Here is a 24,986-nt window from a genome sequence, read left to right on the forward strand (position 1 = left end):
CCACTTGAGATGAAGGGCCATTTTGGCTTTGTGTGTCTATAGAGGGCTTATAACATTTTGGAAGCCGGAAGCCAGAGGGATTTATCTTTTCTTTTAAAGATTAAAGAGCCGTGTTGTTCAGAGAGGACTGATGATGGACAGCTTTGATTAGCTGGTATTTAATGTTTTAAGCAGGGCATATGAGCATGTTATGCTTTGATACAGCAATAACGTATTAAGCACAACGCTAAAAATACAAAAACTCAAAGTCACAAATTCAACCATTCTAATGCACCCCCCCCCCAAAGTGACAGTTCACCCAAAAATGAAAATTCTATCATCATTTACTCACCCTCAGATTGTTCCAAACTAATTTCTTTGTTCTGCTACACACAAAGGAAGATATTTGGAAGAATGTCAGTCACCAAACAGATCTCATCCTGCATTGACTCCCATAGTATTTATTTTCCCTACTATGGCAGTCAATCAGTTTGGTTACTGACATTCTTCCAAATATCTTTCTCTGTGTTCATCAGAACAAAGAAGTGCATAAAGATTTGGAACAACTCGAGGGTGTGTAAATGACGACAGATTTTTCTTTTTTGGGTAAACTGTCCCTTTAACCTTGATTTTACTACGGTAACCATAGTTTAACCATTGTACCATGTATCTATGGTAATAACGATGGTAATCAATCTGCCAAAAACCACACTTACTACACTTTTACTATAGTAAAACTATGGTTAAGAGTGTAAAGATGGTCTTGCTGTAATTGTGTTATCAAATTCGTTTTAATGGTACATTAGTGCACGCACACACGCAGAACTGCGCTTCCAATGAATTGCGCTTCCAATGAATCCAAATGAATTGCGCTAACTGTCTCTCCTTCCAAAGGGTCCTGAGGGACGTCCAGGCCTGCCCGGTGCTGATGGGATCCCGGGTCCTCCCGGCACTTTGTTGATGTTACCCGTAAGTTATTCCCTCAGTAGTGCGTTTAAAGCACTTGCATACTCATTAGCAGGACTTGTTCACCTGAGGAAAACAACAAAACTTGCATTACAAAACAGGCTTCAATAACATACTTTGGCCACATGGTGGAGCTCTGATATAGTCAGACCTAATTGCATCCTGTACATGTATATCTGTTTAAGGAATGGTGCAATCAAACAATGGAAATTCTTTCATCATTTACTCACCCTCGTGTCAATTCAAACCTGTGTGACTTTATATGACTCTATTTTGAAAAACGTTGGCAACCAAACAACATTGGCCCCCATTGAATTCCATTGTATGGACACAAAACCACAGAGACATTTCTCAAATATCTTCTTTTGTGTTTCCCAGAAGAAAGAGCCACATAGAGTTTTTAAACAGCATGAGGGTGAATAAATGACAGAATTTTTATTCTTAGGTGAACTATCCCTTTAACTTGTTTATAATATTTTTTCAGTATAGTGTGTATATGTTATATTTCTTTTCGCCTCTCAGTTTCAGTTTGGTGGAGACTCTCAGAAAGGACCCGTGGTATCCGCTCAGGAGGCGCAGGCTCAAGCCATCTTGCAACAGACCAAAGTAAGACCCAAATTATCTTTGGCACTTAAGCGTAACTGCATCACATCTGTGGCCTTTCTTCATTTAGTGGCACTATATAATCAGCGGTGTGTGCTAATGCAAGCATTACTGTTGCTAATGCACACACTTAACTTAAATGAACTCATAACCAAGTATTAAATTGAGCTGCATTAGTCGTCCCACGGCTTTTGTGCTACGGGAATGAACGAGACCTGGAATCCTGCAGCTTGTCGAGGAGAGGTGTGCTATTACTTCTGAGAGTTTGGACTGAGAGTTATAAGAGTTTTTGGCTGGCGTACAATAGAACAGGCAAAACACATAAACTTGCATTATAGGAAGGGACCCGGGTAATATCTAGGGATAAGCTTGGGTTGCTTTTTAGACTTGGGGCAATACTTAACCACCTAGCAACCACTTAAAATAACCAAATAGAAATCAACTAAAAACCACACTTAGGACAACGCATGAGTTTGATTCCTATCGGTAGAGCATTGCATTAGCATTGCAAAGGTAATGGGTTCGATCCCCAGAGAACGCATAGACGGATAAAATGTATATCTTGAATGCACTGTGGATAAAAGTATCTGATAAAAGCATAAAATTCTACATGTAAAAACATTTTGAAAAATGTATCAATGCTTGGTTAAGTCAGGTTTCCGTGGACTTTGGATAATATAAATAAATGTCCTAATGCAGGTTGAAGATGAGAGGAAATCTGAAACTGTTCCTGTCTTTTTCTTTGCTTTTAGCTCTCACTGAAGGGCCCTTCAGGTCCATTAGGTCTCACAGGGAGGCCGGGTCCAGTGGTAAGGAACCTGCATTTCATTTCTAGTTTGTTTTACTTTCGTGCTCTGCTTTAAATTCAGATTGTTTTGGGGTATACTGGGTTCGAACTTTCTGTCTTTGAAACTGTTAAAATATATGTTTGTTGCAGGGTCTTCCAGGTCCCAGCGGGCTGAAAGGGGACAGTGGAGAAAGCGGGCCTTCGGTAAAGAAACGTCCTTTCATATTTCCTTTTAACATTCAGGAAACCTTATAAACCCACCATCTCTGTCTGTTTCTTTTACACTGTTTTAAGGGTCCACTTGGATTACCGGGCTCTCCGGGTCTCAATGGAAGACCAGGAAAGAGTGTAAGGGTGAACATTATCTATATCAGTGTCATCAGAGGTCAGCCGTGGTGCATTTCTCTTAAACGAATTAACATCTTCATGAATACGAAATGAATTGGGCAAAATGCAAACCTGTTCATATTGATGCACTGGTTTTTTCATGAATATTCCATGAGCAGTGCATTTTGATAGAATATGATGTCAGTGTGTTGTTCTCTGTTTTACCTCACAGGGCCTGTCAGGGTCCGATGGAGGTCGAGGGTCTCCTGGAGAGGCTGGAGCAAAGGTCAGTCTTATTATAACAGACAGTGCGCCATACTGATAAGAGCTGTGACTTGTTGCTTGTTGACCAATTATCAGATTTACTATCAGTTCCAAAAAATCCAAAGGCGGGACCCGAGCGATATAGTATATAAGACTTTGATCGAGCCCCTGGCTCTTTGGGCCAATAAGCAACCACATAAAACTCTCTAGCAACCACTCAGGCTAACCTAGCAATCTTGCGGATTCCACTCTGAATACCCTTGCAACCACCCTCGATGTGACTTGTTGAGTTTTGCATGGTGAGACCCTTCACATCTTCTACAGAAGAATCAAAATGATGAGGTTTTGTCAGTGGTTAACTTTAGTGCGTCTGAACACAAATCGCAGATAAAACGGTCAAAGCTAACATCTTAAACGACAACTCCTGAAACGTTCAATTGGACCCAAATGGTTTCAGTTGTTGAAGGAACATTTTGCTATTGAAGGCCGCGTGCATTGTGTGCACTTGACAATGGAGAGCATTCATCCTTGTCCAGCTGCGGGAGCCATCAGTAAATAAATCACATAGAGCTGTTTAGCACAACAGCAGTGTGTGTGATGAGAAAGTGTGAGGTCCTCCCATGGCTCTCTGAGTCCCGGCACCGGATGCTGAGAGGCTGAGATTCGCAGCAGATGGGAAGGATCCTCTGAGGCGGCCTGTCAAACCCTGCCACATGCCACACAAACACCTCTGCCCCATAGTCACTGCTTGCATCTGTGTGTTTGAAGCAAAGCAAACTGGCTGCATTTACACTGCACAGCTTCATGCAGAAAATATTTTTTCTAACTGTTTATGTTGACTTAAAAGTGAACCGGCAGTCTTCACATTAACATCAAGATGTTCTATTTAGTATTGTGATCGTGGAGTAAGCAACCCCTCAGCCGTAATTTATTCACAATATAGCACTATCCTCGAGTACCTTATTGTTTTTATAAAACGGCTACCACACGATACAAATATTATCAATGCAACTTTCATAATGTAAAATCACTTAAAGCCTTCCTTCTTCTGGAAAAAATAGTCCCTGAACAGCGACAGGCTGTTTCTTTAAGGTGCTGTGCAGTGCTTAATCATGATTATAAAACGGTCAGTTCTGGTCCTTGATTCTGATTGGCTGAGCGTAGTTCTAAGCTTTTATAAAATACCCCAGTAACCCACTGCTTCTTGGGGCTTATTGCTTTAATAAAACATACAGCTGCTGAGACCATTCCAAATCTTCATGTAATCAGCATTTCTAGATGTGTTGTGGCCATTCCAGTCCAGTGTCTGTTGAATTGCAACAAAATCAAACCTCAGGAGTGACAAAGTCATCATCCAACAGCACTGTGATCCAGGTTATCACATAAAAAATGATACTTTTTTAACTTTTCCTAAACACAGGAACAAATATTATTGATGTATTGCTTAAAAGTGAATATGAACTTGTTTTCTTGCAGTTTTTGAGGTCTGACAAAATACAAAGCATCTTTTCTGTTATTTTCACCTGTTTCTCCCATTTTCTTTTTCTGCTAATAGAAACAATGTTTTAATTTGAAATTTGGGAGAAATATTGTTAGCAGTTCACAGAATGTAACAAAAATCATAATTTTACCTGAACACATACCTATAAATAGTAAATTCAGAAAAGCTGAACATAATATTGTAATGGTCTCCTAATGATTTTCGAGGCTGTATCTATTGATCAGAATCAAGAACTGTAACTAACTTTTTACTAACTAGTTTTCTCAAATTAAAACTAAAATTTTAAAAATATTTCTGTAAAAAAAACGCTAATTTACCAGAGGAGAAAGTCATACAGGTATTTTCGTGCATTTATCCATAAATATGTATAATGCCACGATGTGTCTGGAATGGTTAACTTTTCTGTTTACACACAGTATAAATTAGAATGTTTGGGTCTATACAATAGCAAGTAACATCTGATATTTAATTTTCACGGACAAGCTTTGATAGTTTCAATATGGCGGACATATATTATATAAAAATGAACCTTCGGTTAGAATGTGCATATGTGAATATTCCTAATAATCAGTCATGTTCTTTCAAATCCCTCTATCCTCTCCGGGACACACTGGAGATGTATTATACTGCATTTTGGTAATTCTGCGCTGTAATTTCACGAAATGATGAATTATTATTCACCTCCATCACATTATGCTAAAATACGTGCGCAAGCAGCCTTTATTATATCGCAAAATTGATGGATCAGTGAGACACTTGCAAGAAGATCCAATATGCGTCAGATACTGGGGAAAATATCAGATTGAAAGAGCAGTAAGTGCAGCCGTTGCGGAAAGGCCTGAGTTATGTTGATGAAGTGTACTGGGCCAGCGTGCGTTTAAAAAAGGTTTTTTGTCAATCTTGCTCATGGATCTTTGTCTCTTTTGCAGGGTGACAGGGGCTTTGATGGACTATCTGGTCTTCCCGGGAACAAAGGACACAGAGTGCGTAGAGAACAGAGAACCGCTTAATCAAATCACACAGTCTGTTTACTGTGCAGTCAGGAGTGGACTTGCCTAAACGCTTTGCTTTGACCGTAATAGGTCCTCTGATCAAATTCTGACTTTATATTGTGCGGCGTGTCTCGTTTGTGATTTTCATCTGAACGTTCCGCAGGGAGACCGAGGAAAACCTGGACCCCACGGTCCACCCGGAGAGTCCGGTCAAAAGGTAACACAGATTAGCTTTTCTTCCGTCCTGTTTTAGTCATTTATCAGATTACTGATAATCCGTTTAAAGATCCCCTGCACCGCCCCAGGTGTGTACTCACAAATCGCATGAAAGAGTCGCGCCGGGCATCGGGTGGGATGTTCTCATTATGCAAAATGGAAAAATGTATGCAGCAGCCATTCGCATTGATCACAGCTTTCGAGAACGACACAGAACCAGAATATTTTTGCATATACAGTATATACCTCTTCCAGCCTGACAGATAAAGCCTTTTCTGAAGGCGATTATATAGTGCAACCGGTCCGAGAACCGCAATGCTGATTTTCGTTTTCGACAACAGGGCTCGGACGGACCCGTCGGACCGAGAGGACAACCGGGAGAACCTGTGAGTGACACAACCCGACGCGCAGACAGACACATACACACACACACAAGCTCAAACACGCAGGTCTTTGACGTCCCGCGGGCAGCTCCGTGTGCCCGCTCAAGAACAGTCTGATTAACGGTGGCTCAAGCTCCATTTAAGTCTCGGCAGGTGAGTTGTGATCCGTGGGGGCCCCGGCTGTTTAAATGGATCACCCGGAGCTGTAAGGGACTTAGCGTGGAGCGAGCGCTATTACGAAGCCGTTCCCGCTGAGCTGAGAGGGGAGAGAGAGAGATAAATGTGGGGATGGAGATGGATGAGCTGGGAGATTGGTGAAGGGAAAAGATGAAATTCTGGCCCGCGTGATTATATTTCCATATCAATCACCTCCCCGGAGATCACAGATGTGCCTGTGAAACAGGTGGCTTGGCCGGTGTACAAAGACCAAGGCTGACAAAAACAAAACACACACACACAGATGTACTCGAACCATCTCATATACCATCACTAACAAAAGTCCCGAATTCTCATAACACCTTTAGTCATTTACTGTGATTCAATCATTAACACGTGTGACCCTATGTTAATGCGAGTTTATAATTCGTTTCTGATTGTTTTTCTTTACAGGGGCCAAGAGGTCTTGTGGGGCCGAGAGGACCACCGGGACCACATGGGCAGCAGGTAAGACAATCATCCATTCCTTAAATACACATAAAGGAGAGTTGCATAGAGATGCATGGAGACGTTTGACTGGGACGTTTTTGTGAATAAATGTTTTGTTTTGCTTTTAGGGAATACAAGGTGTGGATGGTGTTCAAGGGGCAAAGGGCAACCTGGTGGGTTTATTGAGCTCTTCCATGAAGTTCACCACACACACACGCTGTATCAAACAATGTCAGCCAAGTTTGATGAGGTTGTTTAAAACAACGTGCCAGATGTTGTAAGATGGAACCAATGAGAAATCACCTAGAGAGGATCGGGTACACTGCCAGCTCTTGAGAGCTACTGTATCAAAGCGACCTCAGGTGTTGTATGAATGTCAGTTTTAATTCCGCCTTCAAGTCATGTCAGGATGCAAATTGGGCATCAAATAAAAGAGTTCGAATACAAGATGTATTGACAGCATATGTGGCATTTTTACCACAGAAAATCATTTCAACTTGCGTCATGGTTTGTGGGAACAAACCAAAAATGTTTGACATAAATCCATGAAACGGGAGTTTATGGGTCACATACGTCTGTTGTGAGCATGTAAATGAATTCGATGGAAAATATCTGTGAAGCTTGCCATAGTAACCTGTTCATTTAACCGGTTGATGAGGCGACAAAACTGTATTTCCCAGTGTTCCCTATGGCAGTCTGAGAGTGATAGATAAAAGATAAAGCAGCAATTACACACCTAATGTGCATTCTGCAGTCCTAGTTTTGCTGTACTAGCGTTACAAATCTTCTGTCTTGGGAAGTGTGATAAGAGCCAAAATAATATGAAATCGCCCAATGTGCCATTTCACTTCTGATGACATATTTTTTCGTTTTACAGGGACCACTAGGTGAACCTGGACCTCTGGGTCAACAGGGCAACCCTGGCGTACAGGTATGCATTCGACTCTCACGTGCCAACACATACGGTATTTATCACATGAAATTGTTGACTTCATGTTTTTGTTCTTTATTTCAGGGCTTCCCTGGTCCGCAGGGTCCTATAGGCATGCCAGGAGAGAAGGTGAGCCCAGCTTTATTTGAGTATTAAAGCACTAACCTTTGACCCTTGGAAGATGAACATCTTAAAAGAAGTGTCGAGTGTGGCCAAGAGAGCGTCATACTCTGGGCGCTTTCATTCAGATCTCCAGAGGAAGCTAGACAGATAATCAATAGAGAAACTCAGCACACACAGATACAGAAGTACACACACACCACACACACATCTTCAGTTAAATGTGTGCGAGCATATTAAAGATTATGGATTGCAGTTAACAAGCTGGGTATAAAAGACGCTTTGGTTTGTGGCTTGGATCAGTGGGGATTCGGTTGAGTTGAGTGAGAAATGTGTGTAGGATTGGCCAAATGTTCGGAAATGTCCTCACAAATATAGTGGAGTATGGAGAGAACATTTGAAAGGATCACCACTATTTGAAATGCTCGGCCAAATCATATTTTGCTTTTAGTCATCTCACCATGTCAGTAGGTTTATATACGGGGTTGGATAATCATAAGGGTTAGGGTATTGTAAATATCAATATTTTAGTATAAAAACCATTGCGTTTATTTGAGTTCTCAGTCAAATAGCTTCTAAGATCTTTGCATGCGTTTTCTGTTTATAAACAGGGTCCTCAGGGAAAACCTGGAATGCAGGGGCTTTCTGGCATCGATGGTCCTCCGGTAAGTCTTACAATCAGTTTGAACTGTTATTATAGTGTTGTTTTAAGTTTTATTGTAATTTCCTTATTATTTTATTATTGATATATGTGACCCTGGATCACAAAACTAGTCTTTCTCTTGTCAAATGTCTAGCGGTGCGTGTGAGGCACTCTGGAAACTATTTTCATCTCGATGCGGCGCCGACGCGCCAAGAAAAATGTGTGTGCCTGCCGCGTGTCTACATTTAAAATAACGAACTTGCGCGTGCAAAAGACGCGAAATGTGAATCGCCCCTAGTAGCACGGCAACATTTTTAGTAAAAGGCAAAAATACATTGATCGGGTCAAAATGATCGATTTTTCTTTTATGCCAAAAATCATTAGGATATTAAGTAAAGATCACGTTCCATGAAGATATTTTGTAAATTTCCTACCGTAAATATATCAAAACTTTATTTTTGTGAGTGGATGGCCTGCTATGATGGACAACTTTAAAGGCAATTTTCTCAATGTTTTTTTTTTGCACCCTAAGATTCCAGAGTTTTAAACGGCTGTATCTCCGCCAGATATTATCCTATCCTAACACATCGTAGTTATTCAGCTTTCAGATGATGTAAAAATCTCAAATTTCAAAAAATTGACCGGTTTTGTTGTCCAGGGTCACATACCAATAATATAATGTAATATTAATAATATTACTATTTAATAATGTTTTATATTATGTTCATTTTAGTTTCATGAAAAATAAAAAAGGCATGCACATCCACAGGCCACAAGGGCTCAGGTGCAGGACAAAAATAAAGAAAATCTAAATTGAATAAACAAAATGCCCACACACTGAAAACAGCTCCATAAATTTGTTTATATAAAAGCAATGTTTCGACCATTCATGTCTTATGTGCTTCACTTATTTTATTATTTGAAGATTTTATTTGCAAAAACTAGGGATGCACCAAAACCCGATAAGCTCATGTACTCGTAAAAATGCACCGATACTAAAGACCGATACCTCGTGTGACATAACTGACAGAACTGACTGAAATTTGTTCTGAAATTCGCTTTGAAAGTTTGTGAAAAGCACAAAAAATTATAAAAAATTGTATAATGTGTTTGATGTGGAGTTGTTTGTAATTATGAAGTTATTCTATTTTTATTAGTCTCACTGTGTTGCGAAATGGTACAGGCATCGGTATCAACGAGTACCAGAAAACAAATATCGGTACTCGTACTCGGTCTTTAAAAAATGGCATCGGTGCATCCCTAACATTTGTGCACTCCAAGTTATATCAATTAAACTGCAGTTTGGTTGTTTTAAACAAGTAATAATAACTAAACAGATAACTATGTAATAAAACAATAACATAAAAAAACTATAAAAACGGAGTTTTCTGTTTTTGCAAATAAACAATTTATTTGTTTATTTTTCATGTTGGCATAGGTTTAAATTTAAATAATTTTCAGATATTTTTGTGGCTCAAATGATTACAATAAAATGATTTGAAATAAGTTTGTTGAATTTCTAATCAACATTTTTAAGTTTTTCAAATAATTTTCAGGCCAATATTTGATTTGATTTCAATGAAATGTTTTACCAGTTTTGGTTTTTGTAAACGATTCAACCAGAGCATGTGAGCGGTGAGAATTTCCGCTCCCCGCTCATGTGGGTGTTCGCTCCCACAGCTCAAAGTCGCAGCTCCCCGCTCAGCTACAATTTCATCCCGCTCCGGTGAAATCGATCCACGCTCGCTCAAATTAAAAATTCCTCTGCATGCCTAACACCTGCTGTTTTCAACCGAAGCCTTACCCCTCGTTTACACCGCACTCATCTGCGGCACGGTGCGGCACTGTACGGCTCCGACGCGGCTACCGGAACTGATCGCGGTCTTTCTAGTCTATGGTTCAGCTGCGATGTGCCTCCTCTTCAGGGGAAGCTGGAATTCAAAATACATGTTCAGTGCTTCGCGTGAACCTATGTGCATCACGCATCATGTCAAAATACGTGCCTGCTGCAGACACGTTGAAACGGTTTATGATAAAAGAGACGCTCGCGTTCAGAAGACACTGCGTTAACACTTAACTCTGATTACACATGAGACTAAGCGAGTATCTAGCAAACGCGAGCATCTCTTTTATTAAAAACCCTTTCGACGCGTCTGCAGCAGGCACATATTTTGACATGACGCGACACACACATGACAGGGCTAAATACATGTTTTGCCGAGCTTCGCATTACTGCTTCCCCTGAAGAGGAGTCACGGATCGCCACTGCTATGCTTGTGTTTACACCAGACATCTCTCCTTCACAACGAACGATTTTTGAAGTGTAGGCTGACAGTTTTGTGAATTCTGGGTGGATTTGTGCGTGCCCTAGACTCGTGGTGTGAGCGGCATCGGAGCGGAACCGGAGCGAGACAGAGCGATCGCTCCGGCCTTTGGATAAAAACCCGCTCCGACTATATTTCGCACTCTCCGTTCCCCGCTCGCTCCCTGCTCCGCTCACATGCTCTGGATTCAACTATGAACCCATTATAGACATTTTTTAAATAACTTTAAATATCCTTACCAGCCAGCATGGAGTGAAGTGTAGAAACAAACGCACAAGCGAATTTCATCTGTGACCATGAGCTAAGACGAGAGTTCTGAATACATTTTTGCAGCACGATTTTCATTCCAGCTCCTTGAAGATAATCCAGAGTCCTCAGACCAGGCCTGGCCTTTCGTGTTGGCTCATTAGCTCTCTCACAGAAACAGGATGTCCCCTAATCAGCCCGCTGTCATGCTAACACCTGGTTATTCTGTTCAAATCACAGGGTCATCCAGGAAGAGAGGGACCCCCTGGGGAGAAAGGACACCAGGTGGGTTGCAATCAAGCGCGCGCACACACACACACACACACACACTGCTTCACTGACCTGAATAAGCTGTGAAAATCTGAAGAGGAAACGGAGAGTGCCAAATCTCTAAATGAGGCAGCACGCGGAAAGCGGCACCCTGACAGTTTTCGCTGTCTAAAGCCTTTTGTCATAGGCGCTCCAGCTGCATTCGCTGAATTATCACCGTTCACAAAGCGTAGCGGCACGCTTTTATGCGCGCTAGCCAACACGGTAATTGCACACTCGAATCAACCCATCGGCATTGTGTGGTCATTGTTTCATTTTCACTGCCGAACCTTCACGTTATGTCATCGCCACCGAGCTTTCATGAAAACGTATTGTCGGGCACACGTTACACCGTAATAGTTCAATCATACACTAATAATGGGGCATTGTTAGTTCAATGGTTTTCCCAACGTTAAACTGACGTTGTCTCTTTTATTCAGGGTTTATCGGGAGCGCAGGGGCCGATTGGATATCCTGGACCTCGTGGAGTCAAGGTGAGAGGGGTTTTAACATCACAGGTTGTCCAGTTAGCTTCAAAGGCATGCAAAGATGTGCGGTCTGGTGCGGTGGACTTTTTGATTGGCAGTCTGACTGTGGGAGAATGGCAGCTGACTTGCTCAAGTAGATCAGTTTATTTCTCCCCGGAAAACCTTGACAGGCCGAGGAGCTCATGACGGACAGTCGAAACAGCTACAAAAAGGAAAACGAAACCCGTCTGGGTTGTTTGTGTCTGATGCCTTTCAGAATGCGGTCGAAGAATTGAAAAATGACTTTTTGCTTGTTGAACTGGGCACAACTACTGGCACATAAATTTGCCATGATGGTGTCCTCCAGTATACTCTTGTCAATGTCTATATTAGCGACTAGTAAAATGTATGTCTACAGTATATATGCATAGTTGGGGAGGTCCTGTGCCTTTGTCAAAGGTTGTGCATCAAATCAAATGGACAATTAACATTTTGGCATCAAGTCCTTTGGAAGATGCAAATTAGACAGATGCCAACATGGAGGAGTTTCTCATATGCCGATCTTCAAAAACTATGAAAGAATAACAAAATACCACCCAGACTATGTCACTTCCTTCAGAGGAACACTTAAGTTTACTTTAAAATTTCACAATTGAATTCTATTCATCTATTTGTGACAAACTGTACATCACTGGGAAGGTCACTGGGATGCTTCTAGAATACACATTTAATCAGTTTATTACGATGTAAATGATGTATAATAAGTAGAGATACACCGATATATCGGGCAATAATCGGTATCGGTTGATAAAAGATATTTAGTTTAAAATCAGGAAAATGCAATGAATTAGTTCTCTGTACATAGAAAATGTTAAGAAACGTTCAATATTAATAGTCATTAAATAAATGAATAACATTCAGAAAGTTAAGAAATAATAATTTCATCTTCCAAAGATCTTTCATATGCCAAATGTTTTTTTTTTAAGAAACCAACTTTAGGTCTTCCGAAGCATTTATAAAATTACATCCATTTAAGTTCAGATTTTCGTGTGTATTATCAATACATTCATGAACAGTTAAATGGTTAAATATACGTTTACTTACAATGAGAATGTGCAGTGTGCAGTGAATTACATAAATACATTAAATGTACATAAATATGTCGGTGTTTGTACGAGGACACTTTTGTTTACTTTCATACAGTAAACAAATACGCTGCTGTGTCGGGTCACCACTTGTCCGATGAAGCATTTGGGTCCTGCAGAAAACCCAAATAAAAGCCCCTGATCCATATTCTATCATTCTGTTATTTATACATATTTCCTCCAGCTCTGTGACTCTTATTACTTTCTACAGTTTGTGCTAGTACTCATTGCAAGACGTCAATATCTGAGAGTCTGTTTTTCAGGTGAACATTCCCTATACCTGAGGTTTGGAGATTGTGCAGAGATCCCCGCGGCACGCACTGATACATTCTGTTCTTTTCTAACAGGGTGCAGACGGAGTGAGAGGACTGAAGGGTAGCAAGGGAGAGAAGGTGAGAGAGAAAGAAATAATCCTCCTGCTTTCTAATAAAAAAGCAAAGGGAGAAGTCGACACATTCACTTATCAGTGTGGAGATAAGGCCTGGTGATAATGGCATCACATGATATATGACTTATGGTTGATAAGGTTCCTCGAACATATTTATATTTTTACCCCAGTGTGTTTCAAGTTTATTCAATCCAGTTGGTCTATAACAGGGTGAAGACGGTTTCCCAGGGGCCAAGGGTGACATGGGCATCAAAGGAGACAGAGTGAGTCTTTAATGGTCCATAACAGCCCGAACAAACTATCATTACAAGTGGCTTTTGTTTAGGGATTTGAACAAACCTCTAACTCTGAATTAAATCTGGCTCATAACCCATCATGCACCATTTGTGTTAGACATGAATAATGGGATTTCTTGAGTTGAGGTGTGCTGTTGCTTTTCAAAGCGGTCAGATTTACAATTTGCGATCGGTGAACGATAAAACACACAGAAACGTCTTTAGACTTACGTGGAAAGAAAGACCGGTTACTGTTCAAGGGCCCGAATGTTCTTTGACTTGGACCAGTTTTAAGGGTCAAGCATCACTTGTAAAACTTTACTTTTATGGATATACTTTCATAGAATGTGGTTTTATTGCTGATGTATGTGTTTAATAGTTATTGTGTGTGCACATGCTCAGGGCGATAACGGGGCTTCTGGAAACCGTGGTGAAGATGGGCCGGAGGGGCTGAAGGGTCATTCGGGACCACTGGGAGAGCTCGGAGCCCCTGGCATTGCCGGAGAAAAGGTAAGTGTTGCTTCTGTGTTTACACACTACTGGATATTGCATTTAAATAATGTTTTCTTATTCATCTCCTCATCACATCTGCAGGGAAAACTTGGCGTTCCAGGATTGCCTGGATATCCAGGCAGGCAGGGTTCTAAGGTAAAGCGCCGTCATCAAAATAACAACAAGTTGCTTTTTCGCTGTAGGTTACAGTCACGCCACATTAATATTTCGATATGAAATTTTAACCGAGTATGATTAATGGCCATTTAGCGGCTGTTTTATTAATAGCTTATGCGAGGCTACAATTAATATTTGGCTTATTTATGGTAATGCGACTTCAGAGGTTAATTTGTGGTTAATTAAATGTAGAGGTTGATTAATGAAGGGAATGTGGTAATTGATTAGCCTTCTTGTCGGCCCACAGGGATCGGTGGGCTTTCCCGGAACAGCTGGCCTGCCAGGAGAGAAAGGAAAGAGGGTGAGAGGCCTGTGCCACACTACATTGTACATTGTCTGAGGGATCACGCAAACACCCTGCTGCACGAACGCGTGTGTGCAGTACACGCTCAATTTTTGCTTTCTTTGCAGGGTCCTGCCGGACAGTCTGGTCCAGATGGTGAAAGAGGTCCAAACGTAAGTACTGACCATGCCAGAGAGCTCAATAGTTTAACTGCATTCACACGCATAGAGAAACAGCCAATAATAATTGATTGAACCATCATTTTAATTATGCATTCTTGTCAGAGTCGTGCTGCAGTGGGAAATCAAGATCAATAGAGATTTGTTATATGATTCGGTATAGGAGCTATACTGTATGACTGAATACTATACTGTCTTTCTTTCTATTTTGCATTAGAGTTAACGCATTCTATGCACTTGTCCATGACCCAGAGGTCAAAGGAGTGTTTTGTAATTTGTTTGTTGACTGTAATTAAATAAAAAATGGGTTTTACTTGCAGGGCTCACGTGGAGGAAGAGGAGCCAGAGGACCAACTGGAAAGCCTGGGGTCAAGGTGAGAAACCCGTCCTTTTGAGATTACAGTCATGTCTAATCTATTGGTACTTGTGTAGAAACTGAATTATGCTGTATCGGTCAGCCTGCAGGATCTGTCGTACCAATGAATGACACAATCCAGTATTCAAATGCTGTTTGATTGATAGGATGCTTACATGGAGAGTTCACCCTTTGTGATAATGCAGCCACATGCTTGAACAGCAATAATATTCGATGTCAAAATGCATTTGTTGTGGAGATGTTAAAGTGATAGTTCTCCCAAAAATGTAAATTATTTCATCATTTATTCACCCCTCATGTCATTCCAAACCTGTATGACTTTGTTTCATTGACTTCCATTGAGCGGACACAAAACCACTGAGACATTTCTCAAAATATTCTCTTTTGTGTCATACGGGTTTTGAATGACCTGAGGGTAAATAAATGATACCAAACCGTATATTTTTAGTCTTTAAACGAATATAATAAGACAGATTTGTGTCTAAATCTTGGATCTGTATTGTAAACACAGCCTAATAGACCTGCTTCTGTCTATGATGTTAATATTAATCAAACAACAATACTGATGAGAAAAAGAATAACCTTCACTGCGTTTCATTTATTTCTTTGTTCTTAATTACTTGAATAATTCTGTTCTGTTTACTTGAATAATTACTTTGAACACTTCAGGGCTGTATGCCATTGTTTTAATTAAATCACTGCATATTTATATTAATATTTCACGTTTTAAAAAATGAAGTGTGTTCATATTGTTTTGTGCTGTGGTATCAAAATCACCATTAAAAAGAGAGACATTTCACTGCTATTGGTATCAAATTATACTGACAACTCTAATGATGTGTTTATTATCATATATAATCATTTCAATGTGTTATGTTAAGGGCTCTTCTGCTCATGACGGCCCACAGGGTCCCACGGGAGACAGAGTATGTTATCTATTTCATTCTCCTCATATTACATCGTCAATCTACTGGCCTAAATGACATTTCACAATTCTATTCATTGTTGGAGATAAATGAATAATTGTTTTTCTATCCTTCTCTGTATTTCAGGGCCCTCAAGGGCCACAGGGACGAGAAGGAGAGGCCGGGCCAAGAGGACCAACTGTAAGTGAATAGTAATTCCAAAAGAAACGTTCACGTACGAACGAAAGAATCTTGAACGTCTTGTTTTGTTTTGTTTTTTAAGGGCCCACCAGGAAAGGATGGGTTACCAGGTCATCCAGGTCAGCGCGGCGAGCCGGTGAGTTTTTATATACTTTTTAAGAATTGTTTTGTTAACATCTAAAAGCTATTTCATAAAACTGAAAGACAGAAACTGAGGACATTTTCAGAGCACTTCCATTTAAACCGTTTCATGTAGGGGTTTCAAGGAATGACAGGTCCTCCTGGCCCTGCTGGTGTGATTGGACCACAGGTGAGTTGATCCTGCATGAGCATCATCTTTCTGTTTTATGATCCGCTAAATTCCTCTAAATAATGCAACATTTATTTAAGTATATGCTTTGAGCCAATAATGCGATTTCACACGCCTCTCAGGGAAAAACTGGAGAGACCGGTCCGATAGGCGAGAGAGGACACCCAGGTGCCCCAGGACCCCCTGGAGAGCAGGGTCTGCCCGGAGTTGCTGGCAAAGAGGGCGCCAAGGTTAGTTCTCAGCATTAGAATAAAAATGAAAAGCGAGGTGTGCTATGATTGGCCAGTTAACCAGTGCGTAGTGATTGGTCGAATACTGCAAGCGTGTGACGGAAATGTAACGCCTCTTACCATATTTGGAACATCAGGTTCCAAAGCAATTGTACTGACAGGTACGCTCATCTTACTTGCGTATACATTTGGGCGGTCTTAGTCAAATCATACCACGACCTGACGTAGATTTGTGGGGGTGTGGTTACACGAGGCGTTTCAGGCAGGTCTGGGTGAGCATTCGCTTTTAGATAGAATGCATCTTTTGTCCCCACACTTTCATTTTTGCAATTTTACGTGTCTAATACATGCATGGGCAACACACCAAAGACACAGAAAAACACGTATTCACGCCATATGACCCCTTTAAGCATTATATCATCAATATCATCACGAAACAGACCAAACACATTTAGTTACACGTTGCATTGCTCATTACACTCCATATGTTTCCGCTCATTCGATATGGATGAAGTTCCCAGCATGAATCATAATGGATGACTCCTAATGAACGAGTGAATCGTGGAAACAGAGATTCATCTTTCTGTGTTCTCTGCTCTCCAGGGAGATCCGGGCCCTGCAGGGGTGCCAGGCAAGAGCGGTCCTGCCGGGCGGCGTGGATTCAGAGGAGAAAGAGGCTTACCTGGCACTATGGTAACATGCATCAGCATTTCTCATTCAGTCCGCAGAGAGAATATTTTATAATCCCCTTTGCAATGACTACAGTCTTAACATTGCTATACAGTTGTTTCAGCAAAAATAGATGTCGATTTTTCACATACGTGTGTTCTCATCTTCCCTTTCTTTGTTTGTGGTTTAATAGGGTGCTGCCGGTCTGAAGGGTGGAGAGGGCCCTGCTGGCGTTGCAGGACCAATTGTAAGTGATTTTTCATTGTCCTACATCCACCTGTTTCCTCACCTTTGTGTTTTCTGCAAATCAGCAGAGGTGTCACATAATATAGTTCACCTAACTATAACTAAACCGTTGGACTTCAGGGTGCCACAGGAGAGCGAGGCCCTGCAGGCCCAGCAGGTGCCATTGGTCAGCCTGGTCGTCAGGGAGGTGTCGGCCCTGCTGGGCCAATGGGAGAGAAGGGCGAGCCGGTGAGTCGATAGGATGCTGTACTTTCCAAAATGAGTACTTTACTGCTGTGCTAGCTTCTGGAGTGATTACCAATTACCCGTGTTCCTATTCAGGGTGAGAAAGGTCCTGTTGGCCCCGCCGGGCGAGATGGAGAGCAGGGACCCGTGGGATTACCTGGTCCTGCTGGGCCAGCTGGGCCTCCTGGAGAGGATGGCGATAAGGTAGAGTCTTTCTGTGTTTGTATAGCAGATCTGAGAGTGTTCACGTTATTGGTTATTTATGGGCTGAGTGTTTTTTCAGGGCGAGACAGGAGGGCCGGGACAGAAAGGCAGCAAGGGAGACAAGGGAGAGGCGGTGAGTATGGCTTCACACTGTAGCTTGTCAGAAGCGCTGAATATTGCATGAACTTTCATTAGAAGTGTGAAACACTGCCTCTCTATGTCTTATCTCTCAGGGACCCCCAGGGCCAACCGGGATCCAAGGACCCGCTGGACCGCCAGGATTAACGGTATGTGTGTCTCAATGTAAGCGAGGATGTTTAGAATTCTGTGTGGGTACTGTCTGTGTGTTTACAGTCCGGCTATGATGTCTCTTTCAGGGTCAGGATGGAGAGCCAGGACCACGGGGACAGCAAGGAATGTTTGGCCCAAAAGGAGATGAAGGACCACAGGGGTTTAAGGGGGCTGATGGACCAACGGGGTTGCAGGTACACAGATGCACCTGACACATGAAACCAGGCCTATGAGAAAACAATCAATAATCAAAAAGCTTTTTTTTCCTCTAAACTTTACTTTTGAGTTGTTGCCATGTCACGGTAAACATTCTGTCAGTTCCAGATATTCTTATCTGAAGAATGAATGCACCACGTTTGCAAAACCTCAGTTCACACTTATCCAGATGTTTCACAGTTTTCACAGTTCAATGAAGGGGTAAATCCACCTTAATTCTCCAAAAAACACTTTCACAATTTTCATGCGTGTCTTCAGGGATTGCCGGGACCTCCTGGAGAGAAGGGAGAGAGCGGCCATGTTGGATCTTTGGTAAGACTGCTCACATGAATGCTCTGACATCAAATCTGCTATTTGCTGTCAAGCATCACTACTACCATTTGTTATGCTTTCTTTGAACAAACGTAACCACAAGTATTGAATTTAGGTGACTAACTAATCCCACAAACCTTCCCAGAATGTCTCTTAACAGGACTGAACGTAAGATGAAGGTTAGAGATAACTCCTTGCGAGACTTTGGCATCATTTACAGTATGTGTGTGAGGAGAGAATGACAGGAGAAAGAGAGAGAGAGAGAGAGAGAGAGAGAGAGCGAGCGTGGTGCTGGTTCAGAAGTGGAAGGCATGACAGCTGCTAATCAGATTACTGTGAGCCGGGGCTGTCTAATGAGCATGCTCCTTTGTGACAGTCTTCTAGCAGCTCTGTCAACCATGACGGAATGCAAAACAAGATTCTCAACAGTTCCACACGCTAGCGCGATTAGATGAAGTGCATCAAAACCGAGCGGTAACGAGGCCACAGGACCTCACTGAGAACGTCTCATCCATGTGTGAATGCATGGATCATGAGATTTCCAGCTGCTGATGCGTAGCCAGCGAGTTTTTCATTTTTCCGAGTACCAGTTTGTTGTAAATAGTTCACCAAAAAAAAAACATTCTGCCATTGATTATTTCATGTTGTTCCCTTCTCATGTTGGTCAACACCTGTGACTGACTTTCCTCTGTGGAAAAAAATGAGTGAAAACAATGTCTCATGACATAACAGAACAATGGTTTCATTTCCAAGAACGGTTTTGTTGAAAACTTGACGTTTAAACAGTTTTACAGTAAAATCGATGACATCTTGATTCTACATCCTGAAGCACAGTGCTTTTTACAACAAAGAAGTTTATGGATGTAGCGTAAATCAATTAAATTACAAAAAATACATTTTATAACAAACAGTAAAGGGATCCAAAAATCAGCAGTGATTAATTTGATATTACTTTTATATTTAAATACTATTATAATAAGAACTCATATGATAGAAAAGATCATTAATAATCTTTTTTTTAAATCACTGTTACTCATATTTAGAAATGAGACCTTTGAAATCAACCAAAAAAAGAATAAAACACAGTTTTGATTAGAATGAGCTGAAATGATTCCCAGTGCATGAGAGGAAAAAGGCATGTAGGTCTACAGTATATTCATATCGGTATTGGCTAAAATGAGTTGAAAAATATTGGATATCTGCAAAATTTCAATATCGTGCATCCCTAGTATAGATGTAAAAAACGTTGTAGAAATAAAACTGAAATACTGTAAAAGAAAACAGTACAATTATAAAATACACAGAATACATGGTATTATTAAGTGAACAGCATAAGTGACATCATGGGATGTCATGTCGGCCAGTGTGATTTTACTATCAAATTGCTTAAAGGGATAGTTTACCCAAAAATGAAAATTCTGTCATGATTTGCTCACCCTCAAGTTGTTCCAAACCTGTACAAATGTCTTTGTTTGGCTGAACACAAAGGAAGATATTTGGTTATGATAGGTAATTTGTAAATTTTGGTCATGTTAGAAAATGACAGTTCTAGGGCACCGACTAGCATAGTAGGAAAAAATATAAATGCAGGTATATATATATATATATACTGTATATATATATGTATTATATGAAATGTAATTTTGTTCTGTTGAACACAAAAGATATTTTGAGGAATTTAGTAAAGCAAACAGTTTTGGAGAACCTTTGACTCACAGCAAAATCAGTAGTGTTAAAAAAGGTCAAATTAACACTCACAGTGTTTATATAATCCACACCATGAAAGTGTGGATTATATATACACTGTGAGAGTTAATTTGACATTTTTTAACACAGGCGATTTTGCTGTGTACCATTTTAATGTTTTCTACTATGGCAGTCAATGGTGGCCAAGAACTGTTTGGTTACAAGAATTCGTCCAAATATCTTCCTCTGTGTTCAATCGAACAAAGACATTTAGGGGGCGTTCACATTATAATATTATATTTATAATTTTTGTGTTCTTAATTTAGGAGAATGGGGCTCACATCACAATTGTAATGATTAAGATAAAGACAACAATATTGTTGGGATCACTTTCAGAAAGATTTTTTACAGCTGATGAATGTTTAAATACCGTTAAACAGTCTCTGTTAGATCTCTAATGTTTGGCTATTGTTGATGATCGCAACGTGGGTTTTATGTCTGAATTAAAGATTGTTGCGGTGGATATTATATATTTATACCATGGTGCTGTTGACTGCTTCATTCTGATTGGCTGACGAACGTTCCACAGGTGTGCATTATTTTTCATTTAAACGCACACCTGTGAAGTAGTTCCAGATCTGTTGACCGAATTACACTGCGCCAAGTTTAACTGAATAAGGTTATACTGTAGCCTACTGTCCACCACTGAATAAGGATCTAACAACAGACAAAATGATATGCAAATTCCATTGTTTGAGAAGAAATAACTATTAATGTTTATGGACAGCATGAACATTACAACAACAATGTGGCGACAACGCTTTACAGGACTGTTCAGACGAAAAACTAAACTATATATCAAAGGTAACGGCAAACTACATGACACAATCAGCGGGTTAAAGATAAAATGCGAACTCACGAAGAAATATGAAAATAACAAAAACAACATCTTAAATTCGTCTGTGGAATGGGTAAACGGGACTTTAAACACAGAGCAGCAAGCTTTCTATGCCACTGCGAGAACCGCAGCTGGCGCAGAAATCTAAGTGTCACGTTTTTTCTCCTCATACTTTTCTTATATGACAGGGGTGTTAAATACGACAAAAACAAATCTAATATAGATACTATATGTACAGTATATAGGCTCTTCTCTCTCAATGAAGCAAACGCGTGTGCATGTGCACTGTCTGTCTTCCTCTCGCTCTCGGATAACTGCATATGCAGGCTCAAGCAACGGCTTCAGATGAGATGCGTAAGAAATTAGTCCTACAAACAAGTGCATTCCGGGACAAATACCTTCCAAATGTCTTGATAAAACATCGGAACAACGTTTAGTGGTGTGGTAACCGTGGTATAAGCTGAATAGTTGACTCCTGCATTACCACCTCGGGGTGTGCATTATTTTCAAAGAATTCAACGGACTGCCGTTATTTCTTACGTAATGAGTCTGAACAAACTAAATATGTGACCCTGGATCACAAAACCAGTCTTAGTAGCAAGGTGACATTTTTGGTAAAAGACAAAAATACATTGTGTGGGTCAAAATTATCGATTTTTCTTTTATGCCAAAAATCATTAGGATATTAAGTAAAGATCATGTTCCATGAAGATATTTTGTAAATTTCCTACCTTAAATATATAAAAACTTTATTTTTGTGATGAGTGGATGGTCTGCCACAGTGCCCCTGATTAACAACTTCAAAGGCAATTTTCTCAATATTTTGATTTTTTTGCGCTCTCAGATTCCTGAGTTTTAAACGGTTGTATCTCAGCCAGATATTGTCCTATTCTAACAACTCGGATATCTATAGACAGTTTATTTATTCAGCTTTCAGATTATGTAAAAATCTCAATTTCGAAAAATTGACCCATAAGACTGGTTTTGTTGTCCAGGGTCACATATGTTCAAAATATATGCTTTACATCACGGACACGAACGCACTTTCAGAGAGAGCATCCAGCCTGCTTTGCAGTCATATTTTGAAGAAAATTCGGGAATGAAAATGAAAGCATTAGTAGTTCATGTACAGTACATTCATTTTAGTAATTGGGAACAATGCAGTGCACAGGCTTTAAATAAACAAAACGTTATATATAGTTGTAGTTATAGTTAACGTTATACATCTAGAGGACCAATTTATGACAGAATTTTTTTATTTTTGGGTGAACTGTTGTGTTATTTTTCTTACATTGAGTAAAAAAGGAAAATGACCAACACATTTCAAACAACGAAAGAAAATTGTCATTCTTGACTGAATCCATCCATCCTGTTCATGGATTCTGGGGTATTATGTGGAGTTGTACGTTTTCGACATTACACCAGTGCTCCTCACTGTTCATCCTCGCTCCCGTATAGTCCGACAAGCCAGATGCCTCGCGCAACACTAATATCTCAGCAGAGACCACGTGCAGCGCCTTACCTCTGCTAGCATCGAGTTTTGGCCAGTTTGATTAATAGCACGGGTTCCGCCCCTCACGGCGGTAAAGGGGTCGCCTCAGGAGTCGAGAATTCATTGGGTGTAACAGTAGAACGAAGAAGTTAGATGATTCTCATTAAATCCCAGACACATAACTCTGAAAGGAAATCAGCCCGCCCGTAATAGCCTGTCACATCCACGTCAGACATGTACAGAAAAACACCCCTCTGACACAGAGAAAGGTGCTGATTGTAGGAAAACGAGAGAGAGGAAATCTAATGATATGTGGACAGCGCTTAATCTTTCTCCATCTCATCAGGGCCCTCCAGGACAGCACGGTCCGCGTGGCCCGCCGGGACCCATCGGGGGTGAGGTAAGTGTCATTATGTTTTTCCTCCTGTCTGTCATCCCGCTGTGCTGTAGGGGTCTTGTCTGGGACAGTAGATTAGCACTGTATCATTAGTGGCTGTGCTGTGCTTAAGCGTCCCAGCACTGCTGAGTCATAATAAGAAGTGCTTGTTTCACAACTCCAAATGCTTAGCTGTTCATGTGGATCACTCTCAGCAGACGGTACCCCCCCTACAGTCTCCTATACCCCCCCTACAGACTCCTATGCAGTCTCCTATCTCTTTGCTCAGTCTTTCATCTTCCCCGTATCTCTTTCTACCCACCCTCCTGCTGATTTTCAGCTTTCAATTATTAATAAGTCGTGGGATATGATCCCTCCACAAGAGTTATATTTACTTCTCTATGAATGATTAAGGCATATTAGACTATCATCCCTGAGAGAGAGTTATATTTACCTCTATTAATGGCTGCCTTTGAACGTCTCCCATGTGTTAATAATTGAAAAAGTGGAGAGAGGCACAGCAGTGACCCGTACGCTGACGTCCTCGTGGAGATGCATGGGATGATCATGTGCAAATAAACACATCAGGAGTACGATATCGAGGAAGATGTGTGCCTGGTCATCCCACATGGCCATTACTTAAAGGCACTCAGACTTTAGAGTAGCCAGTACGGTTTAGACTCAAACTAGCGAGTGACTTCTAAATGCATCCGCCTCAGCCAGAAGAAAGAGGAGCAATATATCGTTTTATCTTAATAATATGTGATTACATGTACACTGCGCTCGGTACTCTATAATCTCATCACTGTAATGTCAACAGTCTGCGAGTGGAGGAGACAGCCTTGCATGTATTATGTATAAACTTACTCAGTTTTGTTCTGTGTGGCTAGGGTCCTCAGGGCATGCCGGGCGGAGCGGGCCAACCAGGAATGGTGGGAGAAAAGGTAGACCACTTTCTCGCCGTGTTTTTGCATTGTGTGATTTATGGGGGTGATTTTGTTTATTTGTTTGAGGGTACTGCCTTTGCAAGTACGCAAACGTGTATGTCTAAGTATGATAGATGATCGCTTCCTCTCCTGCTCTGCTTAGGGTGAAGACGGAGAGGCGGGGAGCCCAGGAAATCCGGGTGAAACTGGCCCCCCTGTACGTACTCGCTCCTTTTTTAATTCTGTTGTCATTGGTTTTTCATAGCACATAAATCACTAACTGCCCTCTATTTCAAGGGAGAGAAAGGTGAGGCGGGGGAGAAGGGGGATACTGGTCCCCCTGGTGCTGCGGGATCACCTGGGGTCCGAGGTATCCCCGGAGCGGATGGACCCAAAGGAAACCTGGTGGGTGCTAGTAAATCTCATATAGACAGTCAGAATAAGAGTAAGGTTTTACTCTGACCTCACATTTCTTGGTCAACAGGGTCCTATTGGATTTCCCGGAGACCAAGGACCCTCTGGAGAGCCAGGTGCTAATGTAAGTGCTCCAGTTAGGACCTGCATACTTTCTATCTGGAAGGCATTCTTGGTGATAAATTTACAGTTGTGCCTTGCATCATAATCATTAGTGTTGTTTGTAGGGTATTGACGGCGGACCAGGAGCCAAAGGGGATCATGGAGATCCTGGTAAAGCTGTAAGTTGGCTTCTAGAGCATTGTTTTTCGAGTGTTCAGTGATACTGATGCACGTTGAAACATATAAAACTCATTTATATTCTGTT

The 24,986-nt window shown here is 41.0% G+C and overlaps 1 protein-coding gene and 1 long non-coding RNA gene across 4 annotated transcripts in view; one reads left to right on the forward strand and one right to left on the reverse strand.

The window, feature by feature from the left end:
* The window catches only part of col5a3a (collagen, type V, alpha 3a), a 65,610-nt gene that overhangs the window by 26,865 nt on the left and 13,759 nt on the right, over window positions 1-24,986 (forward strand). For both annotated transcript variants that reach the window (XM_057346877.1, XM_057346878.1), the window contains 42 exons: window positions 874-948; window positions 1,468-1,551; window positions 2,301-2,357; window positions 2,486-2,539; window positions 2,630-2,683; window positions 2,895-2,948; window positions 5,357-5,410; window positions 5,583-5,636; window positions 5,977-6,021; window positions 6,628-6,681; window positions 6,792-6,836; window positions 7,541-7,594; window positions 7,679-7,723; window positions 8,326-8,379; window positions 11,168-11,212; window positions 11,677-11,730; window positions 13,196-13,240; window positions 13,446-13,499; window positions 13,914-14,021; window positions 14,106-14,159; window positions 14,428-14,481; window positions 14,592-14,636; window positions 14,963-15,016; window positions 15,900-15,944; window positions 16,071-16,124; window positions 16,207-16,260; window positions 16,381-16,434; window positions 16,557-16,664; window positions 17,268-17,357; window positions 17,527-17,580; window positions 17,700-17,807; window positions 17,901-18,008; window positions 18,088-18,141; window positions 18,242-18,295; window positions 18,386-18,493; window positions 18,774-18,827; window positions 23,250-23,303; window positions 24,170-24,223; window positions 24,369-24,422; window positions 24,503-24,610; window positions 24,690-24,743; window positions 24,847-24,900. In XM_057346877.1, the coding sequence (XP_057202860.1) occupies window positions 874-948; window positions 1,468-1,551; window positions 2,301-2,357; window positions 2,486-2,539; window positions 2,630-2,683; window positions 2,895-2,948; window positions 5,357-5,410; window positions 5,583-5,636; window positions 5,977-6,021; window positions 6,628-6,681; window positions 6,792-6,836; window positions 7,541-7,594; window positions 7,679-7,723; window positions 8,326-8,379; window positions 11,168-11,212; window positions 11,677-11,730; window positions 13,196-13,240; window positions 13,446-13,499; window positions 13,914-14,021; window positions 14,106-14,159; window positions 14,428-14,481; window positions 14,592-14,636; window positions 14,963-15,016; window positions 15,900-15,944; window positions 16,071-16,124; window positions 16,207-16,260; window positions 16,381-16,434; window positions 16,557-16,664; window positions 17,268-17,357; window positions 17,527-17,580; window positions 17,700-17,807; window positions 17,901-18,008; window positions 18,088-18,141; window positions 18,242-18,295; window positions 18,386-18,493; window positions 18,774-18,827; window positions 23,250-23,303; window positions 24,170-24,223; window positions 24,369-24,422; window positions 24,503-24,610; window positions 24,690-24,743; window positions 24,847-24,900 (2,619 nt within the window). The remainder of the gene's footprint in view (window positions 1-873; window positions 949-1,467; window positions 1,552-2,300; window positions 2,358-2,485; window positions 2,540-2,629; window positions 2,684-2,894; window positions 2,949-5,356; window positions 5,411-5,582; window positions 5,637-5,976; window positions 6,022-6,627; window positions 6,682-6,791; window positions 6,837-7,540; window positions 7,595-7,678; window positions 7,724-8,325; window positions 8,380-11,167; window positions 11,213-11,676; window positions 11,731-13,195; window positions 13,241-13,445; window positions 13,500-13,913; window positions 14,022-14,105; window positions 14,160-14,427; window positions 14,482-14,591; window positions 14,637-14,962; window positions 15,017-15,899; window positions 15,945-16,070; window positions 16,125-16,206; window positions 16,261-16,380; window positions 16,435-16,556; window positions 16,665-17,267; window positions 17,358-17,526; window positions 17,581-17,699; window positions 17,808-17,900; window positions 18,009-18,087; window positions 18,142-18,241; window positions 18,296-18,385; window positions 18,494-18,773; window positions 18,828-23,249; window positions 23,304-24,169; window positions 24,224-24,368; window positions 24,423-24,502; window positions 24,611-24,689; window positions 24,744-24,846; window positions 24,901-24,986) is intronic.
* LOC130562077 (uncharacterized) overlaps window positions 948-24,986 on the reverse strand; it is a 33,762-nt gene continuing 9,723 nt past the window's right edge. Inside the window, exons 1-4 of one of the 2 annotated variants that reach the window (XR_008963896.1) lie at window positions 11,270-11,634; window positions 10,921-11,192; window positions 7,760-7,856; window positions 948-1,011 (exon numbers count right to left, since the gene is read on the reverse strand). This is a non-coding gene — a long non-coding RNA (uncharacterized LOC130562077). Of the gene's footprint in view, window positions 1,012-7,759; window positions 7,857-10,920; window positions 11,193-11,269; window positions 11,635-24,986 lie in introns of those variants that run through there. The other variant, XR_008963897.1, reaches the window with a different exon arrangement.

Source organism: Triplophysa rosa, linkage group LG11 (genome assembly GCF_024868665.1).
Source record: "Triplophysa rosa linkage group LG11, Trosa_1v2, whole genome shotgun sequence".
In the NCBI taxonomy this organism is placed as follows: domain Eukaryota; kingdom Metazoa; phylum Chordata; class Actinopteri; order Cypriniformes; family Nemacheilidae; genus Triplophysa; species Triplophysa rosa.